The sequence below is a fragment of the Bombus vosnesenskii genome, unplaced genomic scaffold (assembly GCF_011952255.1).
Source record: "Bombus vosnesenskii isolate JDL3184/JDL3185 unplaced genomic scaffold, Bvos_JDL3184-5_v1.1 scf7180000016274, whole genome shotgun sequence".
NCBI classification, from domain to species: domain Eukaryota; kingdom Metazoa; phylum Arthropoda; class Insecta; order Hymenoptera; family Apidae; genus Bombus; species Bombus vosnesenskii.
In genome coordinates this window covers 1,947,820-1,972,988 of record NW_022884343.1, presented here as the reverse complement: position 1 = coordinate 1,972,988, position 25,169 = coordinate 1,947,820, and the positions used below count along the sequence as shown (strand labels likewise).

Here is a 25,169-nt window from a genome sequence, read left to right as displayed (position 1 = left end):
TGCACATAGTGCATTCTCTAATGTATTAGATAAATAGCATAGGACGCAATTGATGCATTATCAGCCACGATTATATTTTAAAAAATAGAAACAGCAATACACGTACGTCAATTACATCTATAAACGTCTCTCTTCTGTCGTTTTTCTTCCAAATGAAGATATCAAAAAATAAATTGAATCTCACTTGAATGTGTCTCTCGTAAATTCTGTTCTTAATATATAGAACTCATTTTTATTAAAAAAAAATTAACTTCCTGAATTTGATTAATTATTAGTCATTTTTGTAGAGGTACCATTTCAATTCTCTATGATATGTCGCTTGAAATAATTCTCATTAAGAAGAAAATGAAGAGAAGTGTATATTCACACGATTCACTAATTCTTAATAATCATCTTTAACAATTTCCTCATGCCATTCACTATGACTTATGTCACATACAATTTACTTTCCAACTTTTCAACAAAAAGTCTTCAAATTCCAGATTTCCATCCATCATTCTTCCTCAATATCCACTCAATCAGACATCGGTAAATTATTAATTAACATTTCATAGATATCTTACAATGTCTCTAGAAATTACAAAATTTGATGGCCATGCTGCTCGAGTAAAGAAGTTTATTGAAACATTCAGAATGTTAATCAGGTCAAGTTTTACGCTGTGCTCATCATCTTCATCCATTACTCTAATCAAATTTCTACTAATTGAAAGTCGAACGATTGAGTCTTTAGATTAATTTCAGGTTGTCCATTTTTCATGATCCACAGAAGCTCACAGCTCATCTTCATGGTCTGAATGGAACTTTGAAGCTTTCGTCCAGAGAGGCTCCATGGTCAGACAGCTGTTCTGAAATCGTAAACTAGTATTGCTTCCACCAAATCATTGGGGTCATCTACAACAATACTTTTTTCTGAACATGGAACACTAATTGAAACACAGAGTTTTCATTGTTATATTGGTTTTTGGGAATTTAACGGAAATACACCTACGCGTAACATACATTTTGGAAGAAATATTTGCACAAAGAATAGAAAAACAATTGAAAACATTGAAGTTATATAGATCAAACAAATTGAAAGAGAAGAATCAACTGCTTGCAATATCGTTGATACAGTTTCTATCTTTTAACTTTATTTACTAAATGAAACAATGTGTTCGTTAATTAATCCAGAGGTTCTTTTACAACAATAAAAAACTATTGTAGTTAAATGTAAAAGCAAGTGAGATTGAGAAACGGACTGGTTTGTACAAACTGAGCATTTCAAAGCAATTGTGAGCTACACGTCATGCAAATTATTTACACAAAGAGCGAACAATTATGCTAACTATATGCACGCGAAGAACTAAATTGTGAGAAGAGTGTTTAAGAGACAGACTAGTTTCTGATTGATAGAGTTTAATATATTTCCAAACACTAATGGATTATGGCAACAGCAAGTATGGAAATTAATAGAAAACTCCAAATTTTAGCAGTTTGAAGAAGTTGTACGAAACACGATAGAGCATAAAGCAATTCAGAAGAAGTGAGAGAAACGAGGAAGAGGCAGGAAGAGCTAGAATCAAAAGATTCTCCCAAAAATTTAAGGAGAATGCAAAGAAATCTAAGCATAAGAAGAGTTTCAAAACGCTTGAAAAATCCCAGTAGAACTTTGAAAATCTCAAAAGAACCGGGGAAAACGAATGAGAACCGAAGAGAGCTGGGGAGAGTCGGGAAGTGCCGGGAAGAGCCGGGGAGAGCCGGGGAGAGCGAAGGAGAACCAAAACTAAGAAACTCTACAAAAATTCATGAATATTATAAAGCGATGCAAATTGAAGGAAAACTCGAGAGAACTCAAGTGAACCAAATACAGTTAAAAAAAAGCCTTAAAAGAACCATGGTGCCCGAAGGAGAGCCAGGGGGAGATAGAAGCAAGAAAATGAAACTTTAAAGAACTTTACGAGAAGTGCAATAGTGTAAAAAGTGGTCTTAAAAGCTTTAAAGAGTCCAGAAATGACCAGTGAAACTTAACAAATTCTAAAAGAACTAAGTACATCGAGGGAGAGTTAGGAAGAGCCAAGAAGATCTCTCAAGTTTGCAGACCCATTAATCTTTGTAAATAACAAAAATTCGACTCAAGGACAAAAAGTTCCATCAAGATATAGTGGTAATCCGATTGGATAGAAGAAATGAAACCAAGCAAAAAAACAACCCAAAGAAAACAACAAGGTTAATTACTTCATTGATAATATTTAAAAGAATTGCAGAAGAAACAATTGAAGAGATAAAATTGAATACATCCAAAAGAAGTGTATCATGGTGTAAGTTCATCAGCAGCTTGAAGAAGAAACCTAGTAGAGCTTCCTTTAATTAGGATGATGTAAGTGGTGACATAGAAGAGGAGATGCAACAGTATATGCTTCCGTGTCTGCGTGTTTTTACCTACTGGTACGATGTTGCGAGGAGGATCAACCTTCGATGTTGGTAATGATCTAAGTGCGGAATGGCGAAGTTTCCTCGATCATTACTCACTCGGCAGGTCGGTCCGGTGGTGGAGTATTTCCACCTCGACAGCACAGTCTTATCCATCCGCTGGGTCTTATCTCCTCTTCCTCCATCTCGATCACTGCACGTATTAACAATCATTATTCCGTCACTTTCTTTGTTCTCATTCTTTTCGTTCTTCGATCTTCTGCTCCTCAACGAATACAATTTTTTGAGCTAAAGAAATTTTCTGCTATCTCTGCCTTGTAAAACTTTTGGCTAATTTCCTCGTTTATAACAGATGGGAATAATTATAATATAGGAACTCAGTAATTAAATTACTAAACGATGACTGTTAGGAAATGATATTAGTAAAAGGGAAGATCACATATTATTGAAATAACTGTGTGTCAGTTTATTTAAAAAAAAAAAAAAACAAGTGATTTTTCTCTAAATTATTTCGTACTTTAGTTGTCAAATGGTGAATTAAGGAATTATTTAATTGCCAATAATTTTTTATTGTACTTAGTATTTGGCAAATGATATTTTGCATTTATGTGTGTATTTCTCAAATATTAGACTTCTGCTAATTTACAAACGAAATGTCAATATGTGCAGCTATATGTTAGCAAATGTTTTAAATTAAATGTAACCAAATGTGACGTGGTAATATAATTTGAGAAATCGCCTATCAAATAATTTCACTTGATCAATTTAATTTAATTTTGTTTGCCAAATATCTTATTTTTATAATACCCACACTCTCGCTATACGATAGTAATATCAATTAATCCAAATACAAATATTTTATTTCAACAGTTTCTTATGCTTGAAATTCAACAGTGACAATATTAATTAATTCAAAGGCAAATATTTTATTTAAATAATTCACCGCACTTGCTATACGTCAATAGTAATGATAATAATTAAGTCAAAGTGAATCGCGGAACATTATCGTCGATTACAATTTGCACAGTTTGGATAATTTGCAGTTACAATTGCAGTTGCAATTTGCCGATGAATTGTCAAACACGGTTTGTACAAAGGGCAAATTTGGCCCATACAAACGAACGATCCAAAACACGGATTTGCTTTATATTTGCTTACGATAAACACTGCTTTGTCAAAATATTTCTCAGAATTCCCCAATCGTCAGATTCCACTGTATTTAATTAATTAATAATTCATTCCCTCCTTGCTACATGTTAATAAATAGGAATTTTTAAGTTAATAAAATCGTAATATAATTTGTTAATTAATTTATCAATTAAATGCATGAATGTATGGAATAATGAGAAGAAATATTCGATCATTTTGGAATATCGTAAATCATGTGAGAAAGCTCATTTCAATTTTATTTTATCAGAGTGTTATACGTAGAATGTCCCTTCAAATACTAGTATTTTGATATTTGTTCTAATATTTTAATAGATTATTCTCCTGTCAAACAGATGTTTGTTTATTAGCATAGAATTGTAAATATTAACATACTCTGATAAATAGAAAATATATCCTGGTATTATCCGCCTTGTATCAAATAATAAATCATCGTTTCTAATTACACGTCTTTGGTTTAATTTATTTGATAAAGAATTATATGCAATACTAGGAAAATTGTAATTCATTGGATTATATTTTTGTAAGTGGAATTAATCAAACTTAGGAGAATCGTAAGTTGACCAAGAATTTTCAAAAGCATTTCCACTTAAATCTCATGAAAGCCAGCAATTTATAAGAGAAACTCAGATGATTTACAATTTATAAATATTTAATAAATTCATTAATTCACTCACCCGACGCGATTCTTTGGGGTTGACAACCACTGAATGTCGACTGTCTTCTTGCTTGTAAGTCAGTTCCTCTTAGAGAAAGGTAGACAGAAATAGTTTTGTCCAGAGCGAGCCTCACCTGTGTGTACCAGACAATAATTGGCCCTTAATCGTATCACTAAACCAACCATTCACTTACTGCAATGCATATTTGAATAATTTAATTAAGAGTAGGGTGGAATGTGAGTACAACCTAAATTCCACGCCTGATAAATCCAGACTAATGTTTACGCGATACTGCGCCTCCCTCACCTTAGAGTAATTTATTTCTCAGCCTAAATCGAGCTTTGGATATATTAGCGCTCTGCGAATTCGAAACGCCGTGTTTTTGTATGAATTGTTCGAAGATGAATTATAATCTCTGGTTTGTCGTAATTTACTTTTGGAATATTAGCAGGTTTTTGATTCGTTTTTACTGTAAATTACTATATTTAATGTTAATAGATTAAAAATTGGATATTTGATATTAGTTGTGATTCAATTTTGGAACATTGGAAGGTGGTTGATCAATTTTGTATATTAAATTTAGTGTAAGATTAAAACATAAAGTATATAGTAACTTATCAGAAAAAGTCATCAATAATAATTTATTAGTTTTAGTCTTGGAGCTTAATTTTGGTACTCCCAAGAATGCCCTGTCTTCTTCCTTCTTTCTTTCCATAATTTAATCACTTTAGGGTTTTAATCTACTGATTATATTATACTAGACATATAATATACTATATTCGATTTGAAACAAAAGAAGACTGAAATAGAGAAATTTGTTCATTTTTAAGTTCAATTGTCTCACCTCGCCGTTTAAAAAGCAGTACAGTGTTGCGATGAAGAGACCTTGAAAGGATTGAAGGAAATGCGTAGAGTAAGACCACAAGGCGAATTTCTTCACGTTGTGCAGGGGCACCTCGATCATGAAGAGCACGTTGGTGATGCCTAGTAAAGGCAGAAGCACCACAGCTGCCCTCACAGCTTTCCTGTAAGAAGGAAATTAGCAAAGGATGTTAGAATTATTTTTGTAATGCAGCAAAATATTTTTTTCGAAGATCAGAATTTATATTATTTTTCCATTATTCATAAAATATTGAAGTAGTACGTTAATTGTTATTTGTATATTTTAGCATTATACGATTCCTCGATATTACATTGTATTTAATAATAATTAATTAATAATTATATGTATTAATAATACGTATTACGTGTATAAATATTAACATTTTCATATTTAATTTAAATGATTTAATTTAATATTACAACATTGTATGTAATATTACATTATCTTGTTATATAATGTTTTCCCTCCCTTATATTTAATTATCTAAATTCAATTATTTTCTTTAGCCACTACTTTCTTACTTTTAATTAAAAAGTTGTGAGTATAGTGTAAACACGTTGACCCAGCCTTCGTGAAGTCTATTAATTAAATATCTTTGTTCTTTTTTGCTTGATAAGATTGGACAACTCGTTGTATCTTAGCTACTTTATCTTCTGCTTGTGACACTTACTTCGTTCTTAGAAAAAGTTACTGTCATGTGAATTACTTACAAGACTTGCTCGATTTCGCTGGTGTGACTCTGTCGAAGCTTCACCACGAGCACTCTGACGATGTTCAGCAGAAACAGAAAATTGAGCTGAAGGATCAAAATCAATACAAAGATTTCTATAGTTTCCTGTATCTAGCCATTGTTGCAAATTAAAATGTATCTTTCTAAATTGATATTACTCACCAATATCACTGCAAATCTAGGTCCCTCTAGGATCCAAAAGTAGGAAGACAGATTGTATCCAGACCAGCATCTGGTAAATCTGATACAAGCACCATAAACAATTCTTATTTGACAAACTTCTACCAAGAACTGATGATTGGAATTGGAGATCCAAGTATTAAATACTACATCAAATTATACTAATTTACATAATATATTTTCATTATATATTTTACATATAGAAAAATTGGCTCTTGTTCAAACAATTTATCAACTATTCAAAGCAAGTATATTTAATTCCGGTGAAACTTACTATCTTCTTTGTAAAAATATGAAAAAGTTTACATGGACAATTTTCTCTACAGCTGAGAAAATTTAAGATTTAGTTGAGGATTCAATAGATTTCTACACCATTCCATAATAGATGCAATCTCATCTGAAAGTGGTATTCAATCTGTCATGGTGTCTAACTAAATGAAGGGAAACTTTAGGTAGATGCACTTAGAGGATGAGTTTTAGAATCTTAATCACCCATAGCTGAATTTCATGTAGCTATAGCTTCATTTCCTATAGACGTGGCAATCTCCGACTTACTTCGACTTTGGATGGTAATAGAAGGCGGTGATGATGGCCCAAACTAGCGTCATTATGACGGGACATCCCCATCCGATGAACCGATACATCCTGTAGTATGAGTTTTCTTGGAACACCGTTACTGGAACAGTAAGTAAAAGACGGTGCGATTATTTGATAGAATTTCACTTAAACTTTTGATTCCTATAATAAAGCAGAACTTTGTAACATGGAAAATTTATTGGGACTAGGTAACTAGGTCAGTTACTTGAAAATTGTTTCAGATGTCTTAGTAGATATACAGAGTGTTTTATCAACTCCACTTATCCCAAAATACTTAATATTTAAAATTACTTACAATTATTTAATATTTATCTTGCAAGATAAATACACTAGTTAAAATCACTACTTTAATACTTCATAAAACCTACTTAGAAATTTAAGAAGAAACCTTAGAATATTTTTTAATAAAAAATTTAGTAACTTAAAGCAGATTGCTATTGGTATCTATGGTATTAATTTTGAATTACAGAATTAGCAGGAGACTGAATATAAGATATAATCATTGGTATTTTCTCTTTTCATTGTAACTTTCTAATAGAGTTTCATACAACCAATAATTATGTAAATTTCATTTCTTATTTATGTCTATAGAAAGTCCTTATAAAGTTTAGCTAGAAAAAGACTAGAACATCTTGTATATACAAGATGCTATGCTGTTTTTGCACTCCTAAACGAACTTCAAATTTGTTATCAGTATTATAAGTTTTCCCTAAAATATAGAAAATCTTTAGTTTGAATGAAGATATTTTATTTCACAAAAAGTTTTCAATCTTAAATTCAAGTTGTTAAAATTGGTAAGATTCAAAATTTAATAGCAAACAAGTAGAATAAGTTTTTACTGAACCAACGTGATCAAGCTAAAAATAGAAGAATAATTGGAAAGGAAAGATATGAGTTTCCTAGTGGGAACAAGAACTTGAGAGCAAACAATTTTTTAATTAGAACTGAATCGTCTTAGAGCCACGAAATTGGTTGGTGAAATATTTGTTCTTCGGTTTCTATGTTGATAATGTAAAGGAAATTTTGAAGAATAAACGTCGGTTCACTTACCAGTGACCATATTATGCAAGAACAGTCCCTCTATGAACATCCACATGAACATAGCGGTTTTGGTGTACTCCAAAAGGGCGTAGCTGGCCTCACAGAGCACAGGCTTTAAGAAAAAGGAGTTTCGAAAGTAGATTTTAACACTAGACTGTCTTTGACGTCTGTTAATTATAAATTTAACTTGTCACTTGGATCTCTTTCAATTTCTTTAATTTCTTGGAAATAACAATTATTGTTACATAATAATTAATTAGGATATTATTGATTAAGATACTAATATGATAATTTCTTTCTTTTTAATGTTTCATTTCTGTTTGAAATAAATTATATTTTTATTTGGAAGAATTAAAGTTAATTTATCTGAAACTGATTTACCTTTATTAAATCTCAATTTTATTAATCATAGAAATTTATGTCTGATTAATAACTTGAACCAATACATAAAATATCTTACAACTATAGATTAACTCTCCTACTACTATTGATAAATTGTCTTTCACTCAAATTATCTAATAATAATTACATAATGTCTAATAAATATTACTATTTCAGATAATTATATTTCTGATGAAAGAATAGATGTACAACCTCAGATTATTGATATATATATAATTATAAGGAATAAGGAACGTTTTTTTATTAATAAACGTTCTTGATTTTACTTTGTTTTTTAATACCGAAGCTTTAAAAGTACAATAGTTGAGCTCCTGACAACGAGCAACACGGCGTGCCAGCTGCTACATGCACAGCGGGTTGCTCGCTGTCAGGTGCCCAAGCGTTATACCTTTAGAGCTTTATTACTGGAAAATGAAGACAGATTGGACGTGTGTTTATAGAAGAAAAATGTACCTCGTTCATATAAAGTTTCTTAATATATAATCGCTCACAAAGTTCTACACACACTTTTGTTATACAATCATTTACAGTTATGTACCAATATGAAATATTTTTGAATTTGCTCAGTATATTTTGAGATGGAATTACTTTAAAAATTATAAAACCTCCAATTCTGCGAAGATTGCAGATCATTATTAATGTCTACAGAAAAGCTACAAGTTTACTAACATAATATTAAATCTACACTTTTATAAGCTCATGCAAGTACAACAAGTATATGTAAATATGTACATTTTTGTGTCTTCTTACTTCTTAAAAAAAGCACAATAGATTGTTGCTGTTCTTTAAATGCATATATGTTTCAGAAAATGTTCAATTAATGCAAAATTTTATGCCAAAGAAATTGCTGAAGATAATGTTCTTGTTGCAATTCAAATTTATATGCAATATAATAATAATAATATTTTTCAAATTTAAGGATTTATTCCAAATTTCAGACGATGAATGTAGACTTTTATGACTAATTGTGTATCAGTATAGGTGGAAAACAATGACAATTCGATAGTCAAATATATATCAAATGTAAGGAATATATAATTTCCTATGTCTCATGATATATTAATTAACCAGTATGTTGACAAATACAGTTTGGAAGCAACTATTTATTAGTTAACTACAAACACTTACGGTGTTTCCAATGCCATGTTGAATACCATAAGTCTTCCTCCTGAGGACCTCAATGTCTATGTACAGTGTTAATCTAATCAAGACCTGGACAACCATGGCGACGAACAGATTCTTGTGTATCCTGGTCCTTGTGTTTCTCAGGGACCTAGATTGGCATGAATATTATCATCTCAGTTCTACGTAATTTATTTCCATTTTCATGTGGCATTGTTAACGAGAAAGGTGCTGAAATCTTTGTGTCTTGTTTGTAAATAAATGGCTTTTCAGTATCTCAGAAACCGTGTGACACAATCAAGGTTTCATTACATTAATCACAAAGCTCTAGCAAGAACTTAACCTAATTCCCTCCAACAACTGTATTTCCCATCTTTCTGCTGAGATTAATTATTATTTATATAATTGTGCTATCTTGATATTTGGCATAAAGATAAATGGAAAACAGAAATAGCCTAGTACCAGCTATAATTAGAATAAGAAGATATACTATTGGGTTTGGCAACTGATTGGTGGTAATGACCAAACCCATAGTTGGTCTTTGAGGTTTATTCTATTCTTGAGACTTTTTTAAAATGACTATAAAGGTATAATATCGTTATTTGTATTGAGCTCTAATTGATTTTTTTAAATTTTCAAAATAAATATCTATTTTAATTTTATTATACTTTGACAATAAAATTATCTTTTAAATGGCAGAATATTAGCTCGTACTTACGATAAAAAAAATATTTTTTTTATTCTTTTATTCATAGAAAACTTTGCCTAATTTCCACATTTTAGAAGTATATTACGTTTATTTACATTGGCTTTCAATCAATTTCTTTCAAATCTCCAAAATATGTATTTCAATTTCACTATAGGTTTGTAATAAAATAGTGATTGAAATATTACTTAATAATATTACCTTTTAGGTAGACAAATTTTAATATGATAAACAATTTACCTAAAACGACAGAATATGGCAAGCGAAGCAAGCAAAGCTACTAGAGAGATGCTTAAACCAACGAATTCTAATGTTCGAGTCTTTTCAGCTATGTCCAGCTTCATCTGAAAAACAAAGAAAAGGTACAACCGATAAAAAAGTTAATTCTCATTAGCTTTTTTACACAAATTATTACGCGTCTCCAGTTTTTACATTTTTCCACTCGTTTTATTATCCAATAGCTACACGACTCTTTTCCATCATTTGATTCTTTTTAATCTTATCTAACAAAAAGCTCCTGGATATTTATACTGTGATCAATAACAGTTTTATTTTTGCAATACGACCAAATAAAAAAATATATAAATCTCTTATCTTTGGATTATCACGTCACCTCAATTTTTTAATTTTCATTTCCAATAAATAAAAAAAAAAATCTTACGTAAAAAATCGTTTCTTTATTAAATTTGTTCTTGAACAAATTTCATGTATTTGACGCTATTCCAGATCATTCGTATTCGGGTATTACTTATGCATTTAAAAAAAAATTCTGTTCCAACGCTGCTCATGTATCTGACTATATTTAAAATTATTTACTTTCAGATACTAATTTGATTATATCTAAAATAATTTGTGTCTGAACGCCCCTAATGTATTTCATTAATGTTCATCTTTGAACATTAATATTTGGCTTTACCATATAAATGGATACAATTCAGATTCTCATTTAATTCATTTAATTCGAATTTCAACTGATAATAATCCAGCTTTTAAGACACTCACGTTACCCTCGACGGTGTTGGTGTAAACTTTTCCATGCAGCCGGAGCATTTCTGGTGTCAAACAAGTTGTGTAGTTTGCCCAGCCGTGCGAGTATTCCTCGTTATTCGTCCCATTCTGCCCCTCCCATCGACCATTGTAACCGCACTTCTTCTCCACCGATTCTAAACAAACAACACGCTCAATTTAACAAGTGCGAGCTTCCCTGATGGTATCAGGTACGGTGCAGTGTTGGTTGTACTGTTTTGCACTGTGTTGTAGCGTTATACAAAACCTAAGAAAGACAAATCGATTTACTATCTTGTCCAATTTGGTCAATTAAACTGTTTGATTAGTAATTAACCAAAATATCTCACTTGGCTGGAATCAAACAAGCTCTAACTACCAACATTTGTCTAACTAATCCTGAACAAGTTCCACAATTATTTAGCGCGATAAACGGAAACGTTGAGTTTTGGAAATTGGTTTAATCCTTTCGCTTCGGGCAGTCTAGTCCGCCGAAGTACTGTCACTGAACGGAAACGCGCGCCAGAAATGCGCACAGTGTGCATAGTTGCAGTATATACGTTTACCTAAGTCTTAAATAACAATAATTCTTGTAAGAACCGTATATGAAATATCGTTTCACTGTCAATGGATTTAACAGATTTTTTAGCACGAAATAGTATACGTTCGCTTGGATGTTTGAAATATATTGCTTAAAACGTTTTGACGTTGTATCAAAAATGAGTAACTTTTAAGAAGTAATTAATCCAATATGTCAATAAAATCAACACAAAATGTTCTGCCGATAACGAAAAAATATATTATTGACTACAGATGGCACTGGTGTATTCCCGATGTATGGGGTACCGAACCCAGAATTCGTCGCGTGGTTGCCGCCTATAATCGGCGCTCGTATCCACAGGTCATTTCGCGGACGCCGCCTATAAGCGGCACTGGATTTGTGCTATTTTCGAAGCAATATATTTTACGTATAATTCTTTATAATCCTTATTCTTATTTTGTAATTTTTATAGTTTTGCCAATCTTTAAATTTTCATAATTTTTGTCATTTTGATCGACCCCAACTTTATAATTTTTTAATTATAGTCTTGCGGGATCTAGGAGTAATTAACACAGTAAACTAATAAGAAATAATGATAAAAATTATTAAATACGTATCATCTATTATTAGTACCAATACTATTCTTATCGATTAAACTGATATTTATTAATATTAATATGTTATTAATAATAGCACGTTATTGTATTAATTACAATTTATTGTCATTAATATAAATTATTGACCATTAAAGTATTCAATTCAATTTAATGCGTTTAACTTTTAATTTATGAGAAAACCAAAAAAACTACGAAACAGTTTCCTTTTTTGACAAATTTTATTTTACCTTTGAGTTTCATAAAAGAAATTGATGTAAATCGGGTTGCTCGCTCGTCTAATTAATTACGTTTATTTATGTTTAACATCTGCGAATTATTTTGCAAATTTTATTATTTCCAATTACTTCGCAAATGTTACAGAATATTCGGCTGCTTGGTCTCTAATAAAATTTGCGAAATATTTAGCAAACGCAACGCTGTCGGTAAATGTGAATTAAATTGGTGAACTACCGACACAGTTTCCACCAATGCATAGTAAATTGCTCGTCGTCAGGCGTCCAAAGAGAAACAAGAACTCAAGAATTCCAAAAGTTCAAACGTAAAATACAGATTGCAAGGAAAGAAAGATATTTTATTCTGATAAAAAAAGAATGAACCAATTAATAATATAATAACAATTATTTTCAATATGTACTCGTATACTAAATAATTAAACATCCAAATATATTGTACAGTACACAAATATATTGTGATCTCTACAAATTATTTCACTGTTTAATCCTTAACAATTATTAATAACAATTATTATGGTAATAACTATAACAATTACTGACAATTGGTAGAAGTTGCAAAATGATAATAATTGCTAAAGACCGAGCAGTGAAATAATTTACAAAACTCCCATAATGATTTTAATTAACCATACAGTTCTAAATTACAGCTAACAAAACTTTACCAAAAATCAAAACAACAAATGTAAATTAAATAAGGAATTTGCTACGTCAATAGTAATAATTTGAACATTCTGATGTCTCTAAAATTTTCCAAGAAATTTCCATTTCACTTGCAATCCGATTTAACAACTTATAAAAATAAAACAAAGAAAGATAAGAAGATTTTGAGTACTATTTGGATTACGTTGGTTGAAATTTGTGGAAATATCAGAGACTGAAATAGGGATGTATGTCGTGGGTTATTCTAGTCTCGCACATGAAAGTAAACGGATTCGCAACATCATGAATCGGGGGATGATCCACAATTCCAGGATGCGAATGCTGGAGGAGCTTATTTCCAGTACGTGACTCGATAAACCGGTGCAATTTCGCACGATAGTTAATATTCCAGTAAGTATCGGAAACCGAAGGCATTACATGATACAGTTTTTTTCGGTTTCTTTAACATCTGCGGGAAGAAACAGAGCAACGATACATGAAAACGAAGTTAAGCATGAATATTCCACAAACTCGAGTACATCTGAAGAATAAAAGAAGTACGAGTTGTTACGTTCTTATAAATAATATACAGGGCTACAGATGTAAGAAAATGTAAGGAGCGATTCTTGAAGCTAAAATACGATGAAAATCAAGAATAAAAAAATCGCGTTTTCGGATTTGTTTTTTAGTTATCGTTAATTAAAAATTGACCGAAAGATCCCTGTACGCATGCAACCCTCCTTACACGAACGAAAGTAGGTCAGCCTAAGCAACGGGGTGTACGGAGATCCTCAAATCGAACGATATACATGGGTTGAATAAACTGGGTGCAATAAGATTAAACACCCTGTATAGTGTTTCGTTTATAATGAACATTTGCAGATTGGCTTTAACAACTGGGACAAGCCATAGCTTGTAAATAAAATAATAGAAGATAAAAAGGATTTCATCAGGGAAATATAAATGAAACAAATTTTAAAAGGAAACTTTATTCATAAACGTATTATAAAATGTAATATAATCTCTGTTTGTCATACGTGACTATTGTGAGGCGTAGCTTGCCCGAATAAAACCGTGCGCGCCCTAATTTGTTAGATTAACAGTTCGTTGAAGTGAAAAATAAAATACATATCTCAAACAAAAATATTCTCCAAATTTCCCGGAAAGATTTTCTGATGTTTAAAGAGAGTTGAGAGAGTTCGAAGATTTTCGAAAAAATTTTCTAGCATTTCAAGGATGATCAGCAATCGGAAGTGAGATCTTTGAGCCTCTAGCATTCGTCTTTTTAATTGTCCTTGTCTTTATGGAAGCATTGTACGCGCAGCTTGGGGAAAAGAACCGAAGATAGACTGAAACCTGGCATTCGTTCTCTGATTTTTCCTGTTTAATGTCAAGACTACACGTGAATTTTGATCGCTGAAATAGGAACTATGTGTTCCAAATTAAACCATATTAAAACGTAATCATGGCCATATACAGATATTCAGTGAGCTGAAAAAAATGTGGTTATATAGAAGAGAAAGAGGAATGAGAAGAGGAAGTTAAGCTATATTTAATTGTAGTTCGTTATTCAAATAAAGATATAATGAAAAACCTTCCAGGAATTAAATTCTCGTTGTGGAATTTATTTTTGTTTCAAATTAAATTGATGTATCGTTTTCTACGGTTTAAAGCATACCAACATCAAATTTTATATAAAAATTATATATTCCGAAATTTATTTTCAATTGATCGGGTGAAAATTAAAGTAGAATTTTATAAAATTCGAAACGCCAAAAATTACATCATTTTCATGGCAGATTTGTATTCAACTAAAAGCGGTTATTTTTCAAGTTAATAAAAGAACCTTCTTATATTAAATGATTAAAAGCAATGGGAGGATACTACAACAAGGTATCAATTAAACAATAAAAAGTTGACATTTCATTTTTAAACTTGAGATTAAAATTAATTAATAAAATTTCATTAATTTTATGTAAATTTAAAAGCAATATTTAAATAAATTTAAAAATAAAATTTATATCAAATTTATATTGAATTTAAATGAATCGAAAAATGAAATTCACACTAAATTCATATTAAATTTATATAAATTGAAAAGGAAATTTTATTTAAGTAAAATTTAATTTTATAACATTATCAATGCATTTTATTAATTTTCTGTAGAAATAAAATTAAGTTTCTGAATAAAATTGAATTTTGTAATTAAGCCGCGATAATCCCAAGAATAAATTTCTTTTGAAAAGAGATTAAAATACAATGTTATGAAAAATGGCATTCTTCTGATTGGTAAAAGAAAAAATCATTTACTAATTGATAAAATTCGCGAGTATTTTCTGTATCTTAATTATTGTAATAATTATCTTCAGAATATCGTAGTGATGAACAATACCTGTATTGATTTTTGAGGCACACCACATGCCAATCCCGTGATAGAAGATTTCTCAAACTAGGAGCTTCAATAAACACGAATATCTATAAAAGAACGGAACCAGATGCTATCGGCAAACCACTTGCTTTATGAGTGCAGAAGATTTGAAACACAGTTGTACAGGGGCAAAGATACGGACTTCGCTCAAGTACAACTTTGACGTCTCAGATTCACGTTAAAAATACTCTCAAATACTTAGAAGAAGCTCAAATATACTATGGAATCTAACAGCAAGAAGATGTAGTAGAGAACAACCGAGGCATAGCTGTCGCTAATGATCCTGTCGATGCGACATTAAAATCAAAGGAAAGAAAAAAAAAACTGTGTAAACAAGAGATTCAGAAGCTTCACTAATGATCAGAGAAGTATCCGGAATCGAAGAATGGTTTGTCTTTCTCGTCTGCTCGGTAGGTATTCATTTCAGTTGAAAAGTGGCAAAGCCCCGCCCACCAGCCAGCTGGCATTTAAACGGACATGGAAATTCAATGTAGCCACTTTTTCAAGTGATTCTAGAAAAGGAGAGAAAAAAGCCACGACAAAAAAAAAAAAAAGGAATTACACGTCGAAGAAAATAAGCAGTAGCATTCTTCTTCGCGTTGATAATACCTACTCCCCTTCTTTCCAATTGAAGAACGAATCTGAAAGCGGGTATTCCGTAGAAATAAATCGTTCCATCGTATCGTTGGCTGTATGTTCGCATTTCTACGTGAGATCTTGGAGAACAGAAGTTTTTCTTATTTGAAAATCTGTTGGAAACAGTTCATACTGTTGCTTGTGATTGTTATTAAATTGTTATTAAATTATGAATTTTTAAATATTGATATGAATTATGGAAATACGATTTCAATTGAAAATGTCGCGATTGTAAATTGAGGTTAGAAATGTATGGAGATGATGAGGTTAGAAATGATTAAAAGAATATTAGAAAGTGATCTTGTTTATGAAGCTTTGGACTAGAATAAAAACTGAACTGAAATTGCAGCTGGATATACTGCAAATTCAGGTTAGTGGCGTTCAAAGATTGAAATTAGAAAATTAAGATCGAAAGTGTTTAGGGGTCTGAAAGTAGACATTCAAAATAACATTGGAAATATTATAAATGCAGGTTAGAAAAAGTCTGGAAAGGATAAGGTTAAAAATTATTAGAGAATTGGATTAATGATGTTCAAGAAACTCAAAATTGAATCTGAGTGTATTACAAATCGAGATTAGAAATATTGAAATATTGGGATTGGAGTATCTAAGAAATTTTAGGTTGTAAGTACGCAATCAAATTGTGTGAATTGAGGTTAGAAGTTGATACTGGGTTATGGAATAGTAGGGAAACCAAACTTAGATTGCAAACCACGATTGTAATGAGAAATGCAATATAATGAGCAATGGAAATACCAGCATTTGAAATTGGAAATGTTCGTGCAACATGAGAGCAGACGTCAGTATTAAGCTTGTAACGAAGATACATCATAATTTGGGATGACAATTATTTAGGAAATTGAAAATGGAATTAGCAACACTGCAAATGGAAATATTTACGCAAATTGAAATATAAAGATAGATCGAATGTACAGATAAAGTGAAAGATAAAGAATAGAATATGTGAAATACGTCTCAAAGAGATGAAACAATATTCCAAAAAATTCACGTCCGCGAAGACGAAGTTTAGTTTCAAGTGAGTGCGCGGAAGATGCTGAAGAGAATTTAAAACATAAGAAAGGGAGATCAGAAATACTTGTAAAATACATGTGTCAGAATATTTCAAAAAAGTCACGTCCAGGTCATGAAAAATTGTTAAGTGTTTGAAAAATATAATCTTAATTTAAGAATAACTAAGAAATATAATGAAAAGTATGGGGGAAAGGGACAAGCGAGAATACTTCACAAAGTTAAGCAACCGCGAAGATTCGTATTTAGGAAGAAGAAAGATCTAAAAATATATAAATCAAAAATATAATAAAAAAAATAAAAAATCAAAACTTTGTAGAAACTATGGAGCAGAATATTTTCCACAATTCACATCCAAGCCTAAAACTCAGATTTTGGAAGAAGAAGAAGAGAAAGAAGAAGCTGAAAGTCTAACACAGATATAATAAAAAGGGTATTCAAAATTAAAACTTTCTGAAAACCACAGACAAGAATATTTTACAAAATCCATCTTCGATCCTAAAAATTTAGGTTTTGGAAGAAAGAAAAGAAGAAACAAAAAGATCATAAAAAATCAAATACCATAGATTCCCCAAAATCCTCATCATCTCCAAAGATTCAGATCCTGGAAGGACCACTTCATCCCAATTTAACCCACTTACGTATCCCAGAAACGTGGCGTATATAGTTCGAGGACGCAGTCATTCCAAAAAAAAGAAGAAAAAATAAGAAACTAAAAAACAGGAAAGGGAGAAAAGAAGGACGCGCAGAGAAAAGAAATTTTCGTGAATTAACGACAGATGTGACTCGTTGTTGTCGTTCTTCTATTCTCCACGGTGTACCCGATTCAACTTCGCTACTGCGCTGAATGCAACCTGACCTGCATGCAAATTCCTCGTGTTGTTACAATACGAAAATCCGTCAGGGGACTTGGAAGTATACCAGCTCGCTGTATTACGTAGAGTTCGGTGTTGGATCACCGGGAATCATTCGCTTCGTTTCTTGTTTCACAGATTCGTTTCAGTGTGAAATTTATTTTCTGCCGTTATCTTCCTCGAGATTTACTTTTACAGAACTCGATCCTAGATCAGATTGTCTGCATCGGATATTTTTAACGACATTTTTTGCTCGGGTTTAGCTGGAAGCCTTCGGTAAATTGAGCGAGACGCATTTTTTCTTGGAAAGTCTAATGATTGAAGGTTTTCATTCTTGGAATCGTAAATTTTAATCCTCCATTGTAGCATTTTTAAATCGTATATAGCTTCGTAAAACAAACATATTTAAATATTTGTAGACATCTTTTATCAATACGCATATGCAACCGGTAAATAAGATATACAGAAACATTTCTTCGGTATAACATATGGGACCCACACTAGGGGTGGGTATGGGTAGGGGTGGGGTAGAGAGTATTTTTTGTCTTATATATGTAACAAGTACATGATTCATTTCTGTTCATTTTTCGGTGAAATGAAATTAAAATGTAAATTTTTAAGCGCTCGACAGTAGGCAACCAGCAACTCCGCCGAAATTGCATTAGAAGACGGGTTGCTAGTGCTCAGGCGCGTCAAATTGCGATGTCTGTAGTTATCTTTATTTGCACATTTCTGGGTACATTTCTTCATATTAAAAATGGTAGAAGATTTCAAAATCTGTTAATACCAAATTGCAAAATTATTTTTTGTGTAAAATACGAATAAAAACTGGTATTACGAAAATCGTAATGATTCTAGTATACTGTTTGTTTAATAAAACCATCTTGAATAAAGCAGAAGATAAAAATTTCTAGATTGGAAAATCTTTTTCCGAATACGAATGTAAGAGTTACTTAAACTGTGTGTTCCTAACCTATACGTAACCACACGGTCGAAATGGCTATTACCATTTCATCGCATCAATATGAGGATTTACGTTCAGTACATTTGTAATTTGGCTCTATATATAACTCAAACCTAATTGCATCGGAAAGCTGTTTAATCAAGGGGTGTTCCTTGAACAGATATAACGGTTCATAACCTAAATCTGATTGCACGATACAGCTGTTTAACATCGGTCTACATTAACCAGAGGATATATCGTGAATCAGTAAAATGATTTTCGAAATCTAATACAAATCTAATCTACGCACATAGGTGTTTAAACAGACAGTACTTTACGAATCAGCATAACGATTCTTAGACCAAACCAAATTGGAAACCAATGCAAACCTAACCGTGTTATACATATAGTGTATAACCTATCGGTCGTTATTATTAACCGTCGCTATAGTTATTATTTTGAAGAATGGGGAAACGAAGAAGGAGAAATTTGTATGGAACCATGCATTTTTGTGAACCGAAATTTTTGTTTTGGTTACCATTCTCAGATCAGTTAGTATATCTCTTGTAAATCATTTGTTTGGCCCTATATCGATTCCAGTTATCCCAGAATCGATTTTTGTATCAATTTTGCGATAATTGAAATCTTACGACGCTAAGAAAATATTTAGTTTCATTATAAAGCTGTTTAACCATGACGAATTGTACTTAAACATATTTCAGACTTGAAGGTTAGGTTTGCATTTGTTTAACTTCCTACTTAAAGTCTATTTTAGGAAGAAATTTGACAAGGAACCATACGTTTTATACATTTACAGAGGATTTAATACAAAAATCTAATCTGTGACAATATTTTTGTTCACTAAATATTATATGTTTAATATTATACATATATTATATTATATGTATATTTAGGGCCGGTCTCCTTTAACCGGAGTCGTGTCGTAAGCTGACGACATCGATTCCTATCCGGGATTCGCTGACACGGGCAGCTTACTTGAACTTGCCACCCGGTCTCCGCAATACATTTCCGTTTTCACGACGACAATAACAAGCAGACAGTGCGAATGAGAACCAGGGAACTCCCGATACTCGACCCACTTCGTCGCATTTTCATTGCACTCGATAACGCTGTCACATGTTACTGCCACTAACCGTCCGGCAAACCCACTTTAACTGTCTTTTTCCATTCTCTTTAACAATAATTCTATTCTCCGCTGATTGAACTAATCTTACAAATTTCGTCGGAAATTCTTTGGAATGTAAAGGATTTTTATATAGGATTAATGGAGATAATCCTACATTTTAAATTTGTCAGCGTTTTTTACGTTTTTTAGAAATTTATATAAAGTTAAGGTACACCTTGAAAAAATGGCGGTCTAAACCAGAATACCAACTTAAACTTATCTTCTCTTAAAGCTTGCAGAAGGACGAAGAAACGAAGAAAAACAAGCAAAAGGGAATAATCATGGGTTAAGTAGCAACGATTTAGGTTAGAAGTACTTAAGAGAGACTCTAAATTTGTTTTACATTTGGGACGCCATCTATTTAGGGAGCGTTTCCATAAAGATTATGAGTTTGACTCAGGAACTTGGTTCTCCTTTGATTAGAATTTGGTACGAACGTTTGGGAATTTCTGATCGCCGATGTGAACTCGTCAACATTCTTCCGCCAACGTCCTGCCATGCAAATGCGCCTTTAGCCACCGTGGAATTTCAAGGTTTCGCTTCGACGAGCTGAATTAAAAAGTCAATAACACCGAAAAGCATTCAACTTTCTCAAAGCCTGGCCAACGACGTTAATTACATCTGAAATAATGACAAACTTCCCCGGAAAAAATCCGTTAAACTAGTTGAAAGTTAAAAATACTTTAATCGAGATGGTACTTATTAAACTTCTTATTAAAAAACTATTCAAACTATTAAATTATTCAATTAATTAATACTAACTGTAGTTTCTCAGGTCTACTTGGTATTTATTGGAAACGTTTATTCGTTCTTTATTTATTAAAGTTAGATATTTACTTCTTCCACGTAATCATCACCTATTGCACTCTCTACGTATCTCTTACGTTTTCTGCGTTTAATTATTTTTATCAATTTTTTTGATTTCCAAGTCCTCGAATAGGAATTTATATTTGATTCCTTTTTCATTCGTTAGTCTATAATTAGTAACGGGTCGTTCTCAAGTTGCACGTTGTAGAAGCTTTTTACATTTTGTCTAATGTGACGTAATGTGCGTATATTCCGATTTAGATTCCTCGTATAAGTCTATTATACAGTATAGTAGTTCGGTATAAGCTCTTGTACAGTATAGTAGTTCGGTATAAGCATCGGTAGTTCGCCAAGCTACCTACTTCATTACCAGTCAGCCTTTTTCTTTCATAGTCAAATGTTGGAAACGAAGCTTAAGGCATCTCGCATTAGGTTAGTCTCCTGATTCTTTCTCGAACTCTGAATGCATTTTGTACCGACTTTTTTATGCACGGTGTACTTTCTATACCTACGTTGAAGGTCTTACGGAGGAAACGAAGTTTAAGCGATTAAGAATAAATCTGCATTATTCATTTAGAATTTTCGTTCACATCCGAAGCTCTTTTTCTCATGGAAAATGCATTTCATTTGTCTTTCCAGGGATTAAGCAAGGAAAAATAGTCTAAATTATTCTCCTGAAATTTTCTTCCGTTTTCTCACTGATCTTCTCATACGGAATATCTCCCATTTTTCTTCTCACGTTTAATGACTCATTGGAAACAAAGCTTAAGTCATTTCAGAATACATTATATTATTCCTCTGGCATTTTCTTCTATTCTTGATGTTCCTTTTCAGTAGGTTGCTCATACAGAATACTTTTTTATTTCTCTTCCCACAGTCTCTCATTTAAAAACCTGGCTTAACCTCTTAAAGAACACTGACACATTCCATGTACAACAATAGAATTAATTCTCTTTCAATTCAAACAGTCCAGCGCTTTATTGTCAGATGAATATTAATCTTGCAAATCCAACTTTATCTGGTTTGTAACAATTATTGGAAATAAAAATTTAGAAGTCGTCCTATATTTAATATTATACTTCAAAGTATAGGAACTTTCCATTCTGTATTACAACAGAAGAAAGAAAGAACAGAAATATGTCTCTGTCATATTATGAAAGATTTTAAAAGAATAATATAAAATCCTTAAAAGAATGATATAAAAAATAATATATATAAAAAATGATATGAAAAACAATTTCCTATAATATAGGAAAATATTATTTTCTATAATCCTTCAAAGCATAAAAAATTTATTCTATAATGTTGCATCATAGAAAAAATGATAGAAATTTGTTTCTATGGTAAACTGAAAGATTTTAATTTTTAAAAACGTTTTAACTCTTTTTTGATTGGTATGTGAATATTATAACACATACAATGTTGTGCAGATAATATTTGTAGCCACTGTGTGTATAAATCTTAGGAAAATACTCACTGATTAACAATCAACATATCACCATGTTCCCACCAAACCTGATTTCTGTCTTCAAAACGTATTTGGAAATTCCATACATATAAATTCTAATTACATTATTACTCGATATTCTCTTCACTCACTTTCCTTCTACCTACGTTCCAGCTTTACATCTATACATACAGTGTATACCAGCCCAGGTAACAAGCAATTTAAATGTGCATTCATCAAACGGTGACACGTGTATACTTACTGGTTGCGTCGAATACATCTTCGAATGGGCATTTCTGTTTGGTCGTTGTAGATGCTTTGGTCGGTGGCCAGCAGAGCAAAGAGTCCCAGACCGGTTCACACCACAGCTCTGTAAAATGAAACAGAAACGGATACGTGAACCACATTACTGTCACACCGTGTTTCCTCGTACTGGACCGCGTGTCGCTGCTTCATACAATTTTGAAGCCGACTACCTAACTGATACACGAGATTGGTTGCTCTTTGAATTTCATTTGCAGCTTTCGTATGCGGAACGAGCCACCGAAATATCCCAGGAAATCGACGTCTCTATATTTTGTAGCATACAGAGTGTCTCAGCTAAATTGGGTCTCCTCAATATCTAGCTGATGCGTGAGTTACCAAACTGTTACATTACATTACATTACCGTTACGTTATTTCACATTAAAATAGTTAACTTCTAAGTGGAACAGATACTGAGAGGAAATTGCAGACAGATACGGAAATTTAGAATTCAGAGCACATGGTAGGAGGGTGCAGGTTACTGGAAATTGGCCAATTAGTAGAGAAGAGATAGTCAAAGACGAAGGAGAAGATAAGTCTGTAGATATTGAGATTATATTGAGAGAAGAGTGGGGACAAATACGGAAATTTAAAATTCAGACCACGTGATAGTAGAGTGTAGGTTTCTAGAAATTGGGCAGTTAATAGAGAAGAGATAGTCAACGAAGAAGGAAGATATAAGTCTGTAAACTGGGTGAAGAAATTGGAAACGAAGAAGAAGAAAGGGGCGAAGAGAAGAGAGGTATTTGCAACGTTTTTAGTTAAGTAGGCTAATATTAGTGATGTTTGTAGATTGGAAATATATATTTGACAAGACTGTAAGCGGTATTATCCTTTACATACACGTTATTTTGTTAAATAATTTGATTACCCATTGTACTGCTTACATGAGAAACATCTCAAGGCAAAGTTGCTTCACTTGCACTTCGCACCTGCACACTGTAGCCTACTTCTTTAACGCCATCCTGAAACTAAGCGTTTCAGGCCTCATTTTGTCCACTTTGATTGACCGATCAAGTTAAACGACTTCTGGTCAGATCTTGGAAGTTGAACAGTTTGATCAGTCAAGAGAAATATCGATCAGTGTACATGGAGATAATGGGATTTGAAACCGTCAGTTCCAGGTCTACCCTGAAGAAGTGGACTGCAATGTGTACGGAAGGTTCGTGCGAAATGGAAGTGCAAAGTGCAAGTGTAATATTGTAGTTGCACAATTGCTTCCGGAAAAACCAATACCATGACACCTTACCACAGTGAAGATTTGAAATGTAAAATTCTCAAGACAAAGTTACACAATTTCAAGGAGCACCTGTAATGGTGGAAGGAATTTTTTCTCAAGTCTACCTCACTCGCCTCTTGAAATAATTTATCTTCGTCACGAGAATCCTCTTACGCGATTACAAGTGAGCCAGATATTTAGACGATCACATTTACGTAGCTCAGACACCCTGAATATCGATTGATTCACTACCGGTGGAATTTCTTTCTTTATGGTATTTTTTTTATTGATAGAATTCTGTTTTTAACCTGTTTTCGATGCGTTTATTTAATTGTGTAATTATTTTTTGAAATTTTCGTTGATACGCGTATGATTTCTTCTTTGAATTTCATATTAAGGTTTTTTATTTAAATATCTAACGTTAATTTGAATACTATGCTAAAATCTTCAATTTACTATCTGATTTTCAAACTAGGGTATCTACCTGCGATTTACAGTTTGGGTTTCGTATTAAAATTTCTAATTTACAATTGTATAATCCTCTTTTGCGGTTCTTGTTTCACGTGGATCATCCCACCTTTGAATTTCAGCTTAAGGTTCCTCGTTTATAATCCGAATTATATACTAAAGCTTCCATTTTGCAGTTTCAATTTCGAGCTAAAGTTTCTACGTGCAACCTACGGCTTCAATTTTGTATTAATATTTCTAATTTACAATTACTGTACTGTTTTACATTTTACAATTTTTACTTTGTATGCACGACTTCCCTTATTAGGGTCTTCGGTTCAATATTTTGACCTCTATACCCTTTCTTCCCACTTATTATACTTATAACTTAGCATAATATTCTATCAGTACTTACCTCCATCTGGAGGCTGAAAGTCCTTATACTTGTCGCTGCAGAACTCCTGCGTGCTATTGCCAATGGCATTACCGATGCCCATGTTTCCTTTAATTGTCCATTTTCACTTCCTTTTGCCTCTACATGCATACAACTTCAACGAACACGCCCATACGACATACAGCAAATATACCCTGTCCTCGGGTTTCTTCATCTCTCGTCATCGGAAACCATTTTCTCCAACACGAAACGTAATCGAATTCGGCTATTCAATCGAATATCCCCGCGGCCACGCTGTTCCTGTCTTCTCTATCGTTTGCACGAACGAATTCTGGCTGGCTGAATCCTTTATCTCGTGCAGAGGAACGCTGACAAAGGCAAAAGGAATTTCTTCTGAACCGATGAACGCTCCACGTTTAAGCTGCCTCTTCGTAACTACGATCCACGTCGCTTACCCAGCTCCAGGACTTTTTTATTCTCCAGTTATACTCGTCGCTGAACGCTTTGTCGCTTTCTCTTGATAACTAATCGCTTCTGTGATAAT

General features: G+C 32.4%; 1 protein-coding gene across 5 annotated transcripts; it reads right to left on the bottom strand.

Moving 5' to 3' along the window:
• Positions 1–240: 240 nt before the first annotated feature.
• LOC117242360 (PDF receptor) lies at positions 241–25,169 on the bottom strand. Of its 5 annotated transcripts, none has more exons than XM_033508951.1 (13): positions 24,647–25,169; positions 22,524–22,631; positions 10,899–11,059; positions 10,137–10,240; positions 9,197–9,341; positions 7,676–7,778; positions 6,584–6,704; positions 6,011–6,089; positions 5,829–5,914; positions 5,080–5,260; positions 4,254–4,368; positions 2,509–2,602; positions 241–840 (listed from the first exon to the last, which is right to left on the bottom strand). In XM_033508951.1, the coding sequence occupies exons 1-13, from the start codon at positions 24,726–24,728 to the stop codon at positions 771–773; spliced, it is 1,449 nt and encodes a 482-aa protein (XP_033364842.1). In that variant the 5' UTR covers positions 24,729–25,169; the 3' UTR covers positions 241–770. The 5 variants fall into 5 exon arrangements, 2 of the variants coding, with proteins under 2 accessions (XP_033364842.1, XP_033364843.1); XR_004495233.1 differs by having other exon boundaries at positions 772–845; positions 2,419–2,602; XR_004495235.1 differs by having other exon boundaries at positions 786–840; positions 2,419–2,602.